The sequence below is a fragment of the Gracilinanus agilis genome, chromosome 3 (genome assembly GCF_016433145.1).
Source record: "Gracilinanus agilis isolate LMUSP501 chromosome 3, AgileGrace, whole genome shotgun sequence".
Classification (NCBI taxonomy): Eukaryota; Metazoa; Chordata; class Mammalia; order Didelphimorphia; family Didelphidae; genus Gracilinanus; species Gracilinanus agilis.
The window spans coordinates 625,810,089-625,818,617 of record NC_058132.1 but is presented as its reverse complement, the minus strand read 5'-3'; the positions used below and the strand labels follow the sequence as shown (position 1 = coordinate 625,818,617).

At 39.1% G+C, this 8,529-nt stretch overlaps 2 protein-coding genes across 2 annotated transcripts; one reads left to right on the top strand and one right to left on the bottom strand.

Moving 5' to 3' along the window:
- The first annotated feature begins 306 nt into the window (after nucleotides 1-306).
- Nucleotides 307-1,128, top strand: LOC123240185 (small cysteine and glycine repeat-containing protein 7-like). Its single transcript, XM_044667598.1, has one exon. It carries the CDS (start codon nucleotides 307-309, stop codon nucleotides 658-660), a length of 354 nt encoding a protein of 117 aa, XP_044523533.1. The 3' UTR covers nucleotides 661-1,128.
- A 6,438-nt stretch (nucleotides 1,129-7,566) lies between these two features.
- Nucleotides 7,567-7,923, bottom strand: LOC123242856 (small cysteine and glycine repeat-containing protein 6-like). The gene has a single exon (XM_044670972.1). It carries the CDS (start codon nucleotides 7,921-7,923, stop codon nucleotides 7,567-7,569), a length of 357 nt encoding a protein of 118 aa, XP_044526907.1.
- Nucleotides 7,924-8,529: the final 606 nt, after the last annotated feature.

The window sequence follows — 8,529 nt, the reverse complement described above, 5'->3', positions numbered from 1 at the left end:
TCTTTCTAATCTCGGGGTCCATTATTATAATTTTCACCACTTTTTCCTTTCTTATAGAATATGGTTTTGAATCAGAAGTATCATAAGAAAACAAGTCATTAAGTTGAACTAGGGCACACAAGTAGGAAGTAAATAAGAATCATCTTAGAAAGTAGGTTAAAAACAACAATAAAGTATCCCGTGTTCTGAGCCAAGTCTCCAGAGGAGGGTATATAAGGGCTGCCCTGAAGAAGGAGAGCATCACATTTCACTCACCTCTCCTGAGTCTTCTCTCCTCACTTCACCTGAACCCTCTGTACTGACACTATGGGTTGCTGTGGTTGTAGAGGCAGCTGTGGCGGCTGTGGCGGCTGTGGTGGCTGCGGTGGTGGCTGTGGTGGCTGCGGTGGCTGCGGTGGCTGTGGTGGTGGCTGTGGCTGTACCACCTGTACCTGCCGCCGCGTGGGCTGCTGCTCTGCCTGCTGCCCCTGCTGCTGTGGCTGCTGTGGCGGCTGCTGTAGCCCCACTGTTGTCTGCTGCCGCCGCACCTGCTGCTGTAACTCTTGTGGCTGTGGCTCCTGTGGCTGTGGCTCCTGTGGCTGTGGCTGTGGCAAGGGCTGTTGTTGCCAACAGAAATGCTGCCAACAGAAATGTTGCTGCAAGAAGCAATGCTGCTGCTAAAAGGGAACAATCAGAGTAGGACTTCTGGCAATGATCTTCTAGGGACTCCTGCACAGCATCAAGGTAAGACTTCCTTCTGCCTTGATTTTTCTGCTTCTCTCTGACTGGTAAGTCATCTTGGGGTTGTATCAGTGGTGAGTATCTTGCATTCTGTGCTTGCTGTAGTGATGTCTTAATAACTCCTAGGATCACACGGGTGCTTTAATTTGGAAAGTGCCCATTTCCACAAATGGGCTTTCCAAAAAGGGCCCCATTCAATTTTCCCAAATTTCATTCATATCATTGGGTCAACAATGGATTCATGATTTTTAGCATTTTTTATTATTGAAATTTCTACTCTCTTATAAATGCCTGTGTTCATATTTCTATTTGGGGGGAACGTATTGAATATTCACTGCTTTTTCTTCCATTTCTGTATCTTTCAATGTATGTTTCTTAATAAAATGGACTTAATTTCATTTAAAAATATATGGTTTCCATTCTCTTGTTCTCTTGTGTCTATTCTGTGTACCAATGAACCTTTATTTTTTTAATATATTTTTTTTATTTTGAGTATTTTCCCATAGTTATGTGTTTCATGTTCTTTCCCTCTCCCCAAACCCCCTTAACTCCCCTTAGCCGATGCACAATTCCACTGGGTTTTACATGTATCCCAATGAACCTTTAATGAAAGAAGCTGGTGCTAAACTCATAATGGTGGCCAAATAAGCCAAAGAAGAGAGATCCTATAGGAACAGCTGAGAATACTCAAGAATAGTGTAGATCAGTGATGGGCAAACTATAGCCCGCTGGCCAGATGTGACCCCCTGAAATTTTCCATCCAGCTGTATGACATTATTCCTAATCTGATGAATACAATAAGTAGGATACAATACAATGAAACTTCGAAAGAGTTGTCTTAGAAACAGACTGACAGATGAGCATTTCCTTTCCTTTGGCCCCCTCTTTAAAAAGTTTGCCCATTACTGGTGTAGATAGATCCACAACTAACAAGTCCACAAAAGATTTTCAAAAAGGCTACATCCTTAAGATTGCCAGTTAGATGTCCTAGATAGAGGACAATTACAAACCTCTCTTGTCCTTTGTCACTTTCAAAGTCAGAATGTTGGCTGAAAAAAAAAAACATTAAGTAGACTTAAATCATAGATTTAAAACTGAGAAGCACTTCAGAGGTCTTCTGGTCCCCCTAATTTTACAGATGAAGAAACTGATACCTAGAGAAATAAAGTGACTTACCCAAAGTCATATAGACAGTCGTGGGAAATATCAGAACTGGAATTCAAACTTAGGTTTTCTGATTCTATACTCTGAGTTCTTTCCATAGTATATCATGACCTTCATGTTCAGATCTTGTTTAGATAGTCATTTTGCATTTAATTTTTCTTATAGACTTTTACCTGTACTTATGCTATACTACATTTCTCAAAAACCACCGTAAATGATAACAAAAAAGTCCGACTCATTTTAGATCAGCAATGAATTTCTAAGTATTACAATCCAACCAACTCAGTGCCAGCATATGCGAAAGATTAGAGTTGGGGAAAAATAATTCTTACCTAGGGCCAAAGTGGAAATGTCCAAGTTGGGAGACAAGCAAACAAAAACTTAAAAACCAGGTCAAGTTGGTACCAAGGTATCTGAGCATCACCAAGGTTGGTGAAAGTGGTTGAGAAAACCAAGTGGTTGAGAAAAATGAATGGTTCTTTGGTTTTCCCAAAAGTTCGTGGCAGGGGATCTATTCAATAGGATAGAAATCTCTCCCTTTCTCGGGATTTTACATCCAGTTGGAGCTCAGAAGCATATCAGCTTCATGATATGAAGCAATCCCTTTATTTCGCTTACTCTAAATGTTCTCATATATACAATGGGAACCAAAATAATCATTTTACCATCAACTTCAGTGAATTATCTGAGGATCAAATGAGGCAATAAGTGAAAGCACTTTGTAAACCATTATATGCTATGCAAATCGCATGCTGCTATTGTGATGATCTGTGTTGTTTTTGTCATTGTTTTTTACTAGGAGAGGCTTGGTTGGAATCCAGGACTCCTAACCCTGTTTCAGTACATTCTACATTAATTCATTATCAGTTTTTATGCTAGTGAGACCCATGAGAGGACTGTGGAATTCCTACCTCTATTCAGAATAGACCACAGATCTAAGTTATTTGCATTAAAAAAGTCAAAGGGATTCTGAGGTTACAACATAGCCTCCAACTCAAAAGGCAGTTTTCTTGGGGTTCAAGGATTTAGGAAGAATTCGTACTCAGGACTCAGTGGCAATTCAGTTTATCACCATCCATCCTATAGCATAAGAGGAAGTACAGAAGCCAGAGAAGTTTAGGGCAGGAGAAGAAAGACAAAGGGGTACACAGACAGAGCCTTGACTGGACAGGACCAAGGCACAAGGTACAAGGTCTCAGGATGTTGGAGTTGACTCTTGACATGAAAGTCTAGGAGGAGCATTCTTATAGGGTAAAGAAGAAGCAAGATGGTGGTCTTATCCAAACCTCCTTAGGAATGCTCATTTGCATATCAGCACCATTTTAGGATCTGATCATTTGCAAATAAAACTTATCAAGACTCACCTGATCTTCTGGGTGAGTCACATGAAAGGGTAGTGGATAACAACTTAAGGTCTATTTGTTTTCTATAGCCATTAAGCCACAAAGCATAGGCATCTCCATTTTGTCACATACTTACATCATGATAAACACCTGCCTGTACTGTGTGTAGCCTATTCTAAATCATATGTCTGTCATGTGAAGTCATCACCTTTTTCATATGATTAAGCCAAAAAGTTCAATAGTTCCCACATCTTGGCTAGGTGATACTTTGAAGCCCATCACCTCTATTGTTTCCCATGATACCACTGGATAATTTTCCTGCTCTAAGTAAATAGTTTTGAAAATCAATTTCTCTCTGTCTCTGTCTCTGTCTCTGTCTCTCTCTGTCTGTCTGTCTCTCTCTGTCTCTTTCCCTCTCTCTCTTTCTTCCTCTATCTGTCTCCCTCTCTCTCTACATCTCTGTCTCTGCCTCTGTCTTTCTCTCTGTCTCTGTCTCTGTCTCTTTCTCTCTCTCTCTACATCTCTGTCTCTGCCTCTGTCTTTCTCTCTGTCTCTGTCTCTGTCTCTTTCTCTCTCTCTCTTTCTCTTTCTCTCTCTCTTTCCCCTTTCTCTGTCTCCCTCTCTCTTTCTGTCTCTGCCTCTCTCTTTTCTTCTCTCTGTCTCTCTGTCTCTGTCCCTTCTTTCCTTATACTTCTCTCTCCCTCCCTCTTTCCCCCTCTCTTTCTCTCCTCTCCTTTATGGTCCAGATCCAGGAACTCAGTGGTATAAGAAACTCCTTATACATGATAGAGCACTACACTGCTCCACTGGTACTCTCTTGATGTGGAAAGAAAGGGAAGAATATTTCTAGCCTATTGAGGCAATTAAAAGTGATGCAGCAGGTGGAGTGATGGCTTTTGTTGTTGTAATACAGTTATTTTATTCTTGTCTGATTTTTCATGACACCATTTGGATTTTTCTTGGCAAAGATACTGGAGTAGTTTGCCATGGACTCATAGTCAAAAAGATTTAAGTTCAAATCCTGCCTTAGACACTTACTTGTGATCCTGGTTAGATACTAGACCCTTTTTAACTCTTAGTTTTCAAATCTGTAAAATGGGAATCAAAATAGCATCTACTTCCTAGAATTATTAGAATGAAAATTTTAAAAATGTATATGTTTAGTGCTTCACAAACCTTAAAGCACTACATAAATGTTAATCATTAAATGGACATCCTAGAGTGAACTTTTGGGAGAATACGGGCAAGAGTCACACAAGAAGGGCAATCATACATGAGTTGCAATATGCATCATGGGAAGTAATTCCTGAATCGATGAGATCCATTTGAGCATTGAGAATATTTAGAATTATAAAATGTTAGAGGTAAAAGAGTTCTTAAAGATTAACTATTGGGGACATCTGGTTGGCTCAGGGGTTAGAGAGCCAGCCCTAGAGACCAGAGGTCCTCAGTTCAAATCTGACCTCAGACACTTCACAACTGTGTGACCCTGGGCAAGTCACTTAACCCCCATTGCCTGGCCCTTACTCTTCTTCTGCCTCAGAACCAATACATGGTATTGATTCTAGGGTAGAGTATAAGGGTTTTATAGGATTAAAAAAATTATCTATTACAGCACCTCTACTTTATAGATGAGGAATCTTGAGACCCACAGAGCTAGAATAACTTACCCAAGGTCATACAGATAATATAATGAAAAAGACATCAAGTTTAGATGTGTAATCTTCCACTGACACCTCTAATTTAGTCTCAGAGACTCAGTTCTTAGACCACTGACAGGTTAAGGGACTTATTTGTGGTTACACAGCCACTATGTATCAGAGGTCAGACCCGAGCCCAGGACTTCCTGTCTCCACAGCCAAGCTTCCATTCTCCATTCCATACTGCCTCTCACAAATTCTACTCCAGTTTGGTTCATGTGGAATTTGTGGTCTGCAAATACTACCACTTTCCCTTCCCCTTTAGGTCCCTCTTCTGAACTTAACTCTTGCCAGCAGAAATAGGAAGTAGCAGAATGCTGACCTTCTGACTGTTTACTTCTTCTGTCAAAATGGGAATGAACTGATTTGTCTCTGGATGTCCTTGAGTTGAGCCAAGAGAACTTTCGCAATATATCCTGAGTGATTCTGAAACTTTTCAACCTATAGAACATGCTGAGCCTATCCTGCCTCAGACATGGGAAGGACAGAGGAGAAAAGGAAGGTCAGGATTCCCATGATATTGAGAAGGGCAATTAAATTATCTTTCTTAAAAAATTGTTACTTAGCCCAAGATGAAAGATTAAAAGAGCAGACTACAAGACATAACCAAGGAGGTACATGGAAGAATAAGAGTGGAAAATATCAAAGAACTGTAAGGCAGGAAGAGAAGATGGGCTAGTCATATGGCAAGAGCAAGGAATGACAGGCAGAAAGCATGAATCTTTCACTAGTGCCCTCCCAATGCATGTGGGGAAGGAGGGAAGGAATTGATTATAGCATCAAACATTTTGAGTAGATTGGCCCAGAGAATTTGGGGAGAATATGAGCAAGGACAGCTATTGATGGGTCACAATTTACATCAATTTAAGTCAATCTTTTATATTTTTTTAATATTTATTCATTTGTTTGTCACATTAAAATTCCTAAGTAATCACTTCTCCCTTCTCTCCCTACAGTAGAAAAGGCATCATATGACAAAAAGATACACATATATAAAATTATGTCTTGCTTGTTTCTATTTATTAGTTCTTCCTCTAGAGGTAGACATACACAAGTCATTCTTCAAACAATATTTCTCTTGCTGTATGTAATGTTCTCTTAGTATAATTTCATATAGGTTTTTCCATGCTTTTTTTTTAAAAAATCAACCTTATTGTCATTTCTTTTGGAACAGTAATATCATAATCATATGCCACAGCTTGTTTAGCTAATCCCCAACTAACTAATGAACATCCTTTCATTTTCTAGTTCTTTGCCATCACAAAGAGAACTACTATAAATATTTTAAAACATTTTTAATTTTATATTATTTTTTTAATATTTAAATTTTAAAATATTATCTTTGTACATGGTCCTAATTTTTATTTTCTTTTTAAAAAAATATTTAAAATTTTAAATATTATCTATGTACGTCCTAATTTATTTTATTTTTTAATATTATCTATGTTCATGTCCTAATTTATTTTATTTTATTTTTTTTATATTATCTATGTACATGTTCTAATTTTTTTGATCTCTGCTACTTTTGTAGGGATGACTTTACTTCAATTCTTTGTATGCCCATTGCCTACTGTTGTTCCTAGAACACAGAAGGTGCTTAGTGATTTTTTTATTGAATTAAAAATCATTTAAAATGTTTTAAATATCTAAGGAAACATGTCATCTGAGGGACTCCAGCAGGAATAGGGAGGAGACCTGTGATTTCAGTGATATAGATGACACCAAGGTGAGGATACTTCCTCTAGAAATCTAGGTAAGAACTTTCTCTTCAATTTATAATCATAGAGAGTTTCCTACAGTTCATGGAAGTTAAAAGATTTGCTAAGGAGCACACTGCCAGTATATGTCAGAGGTGGGATTTTAATTTGGGTGTTCCTAACTTCAAATCTACCTCCCTATTCACTTTGCAATGATGCTTCTTTTGAATTAGATATAAAACCTTTCAGTATTCAATTGTTAAAAGCTAGACACCTTAGCCTAGCAGGATAGCAGTAGAATAAAAACTGTCCCAGAAATAAGAATGATTCTGATTCAGTTTTCTATCATTATGAATCTATATAGTTCTTCCTTCAAAAAGGAAACTTTTCAGGACACGAATAGACAAATGAATAAAAGCAGAGACTCTTTATGAGACAATTTTCTTTACTTTATTGAGACTTTTAGAAAATAGTGGTACAACCACTAGCAATTCAGAAAAGAAAAGCAAAAAATAAGTAGGAAACAGTGTGTGCAGACAGAAAAACAAAGCACAGGGATTATAAGGAGTGAGTAAACACAGCCAAAAAACAAATCATGAGAATTCATGATTCAATGTGGCTAAGTTCCTAGGTTAGGGATGACCATTATTCAGTAGCTGAGTCAGTGCCCTTTTTTTTTTTTTTTTTTTTTTTTTTTGCTTCAAATAGTTTCTGTCACTTTAGAATTCTTTCAAATAGAATGATTTTCAATAGCATCATGTAGATAAGATGGAACTATAGAGTCCAGAATCTGAGACAGATTCCAAGGCTTTGGGACACACAGACGATTTTACAAAACTGAAAGGAATACATTTGTTACCAAGAAAAAAGGCTTACCTTCATGCTGTGCATGTGCCCCCATCAGGGCCTTCCCAGAAGCCCAACTCTGATCACTCTAGTAATCTAGCAGCAGCATTGCTTCTTGCAGCAACATTTCTGTTGGCAGCATTTTTGTTGGCAACAACAGCCCTTGCCACAGCCACAGGAGCCACAGCCACAGGAGCCACAGCCACAAGAGCCACAGCCACAAGAGTTACAGCAGCAGGTACGGCGGCAACAGACAACTGTGGGGCTACAGCAGCCCCCACAGCAGCCACAGCAGCAGGGGCAGCAGGCAGAGCAGCAGCCCACTCGGCGGCAGGTACAGGTGGTACAGCCACAGCCACCACCACAGCCACCACAGCTACTGCCGCAGCCACCACAGCCACCACCGCAGCCACCACAGCCACCACAGCTGCCTCTACAGCCACAGCAACCCATAGTATCAGTAAAGAGGGTTTAGTAAGGTGAGGAGAGAGAGGACTCAGGAGAAGTAAGTACAGTTTGATGCTCTCCTTCTGCAGGGCAGTCCTTATAAACCCTCTTAGTTACTTCCTTGTTTTTGATTTTTTTTTCTATTTTTGTAGGTTTTTATCTTCTCTTGTTTACTTCCTTATCCTGGACACATTCCCAAAGTCTTGATCTCTTCATGGTATGTTTTTTAGGTTCATGTCTCAAGGATGGATTTTACCTCTTAAATAAGTTTTGCTTGTTTTCTGTTAAACACCAGACTTAAAAATATTTCTGAGCGTAAATTGAAGTCACCTGATGCATATTTATATTTTTATTTAAGAGTCCTAATCCTTATTCTGGGCAGGTACGTGGCACAGTGGACTGAGTCCTAGGCTTGAAGTTGGTCAAACCTGGCTTCAGACACACTTACTAGCTGGGTGACACCCTGGACAAATAATTTAATTGCCTCAGTTTCCTCCTCTATAAAATGAGCTAGAGAAGGAAATGGCAAAACCACTCCAGTATCCTTGCCAAGAAAACCCTAAATAGCATCATGAACAGTTGGACATGACTGAAATAACTCAGTGATGAATC

Coding starts and splice junctions, on each gene's coding strand:
- LOC123240185 (XM_044667598.1), top strand. CDS start 307: ATGGGTTGCTGTGGTTGTAGAGGCAGCTGTGGCGGCTGTGGCGGCTGT.
- LOC123242856 (XM_044670972.1), bottom strand. CDS start 7,923: ATGGGTTGCTGTGGCTGTAGAGGCAGCTGTGGTGGCTGTGGTGGCTGC.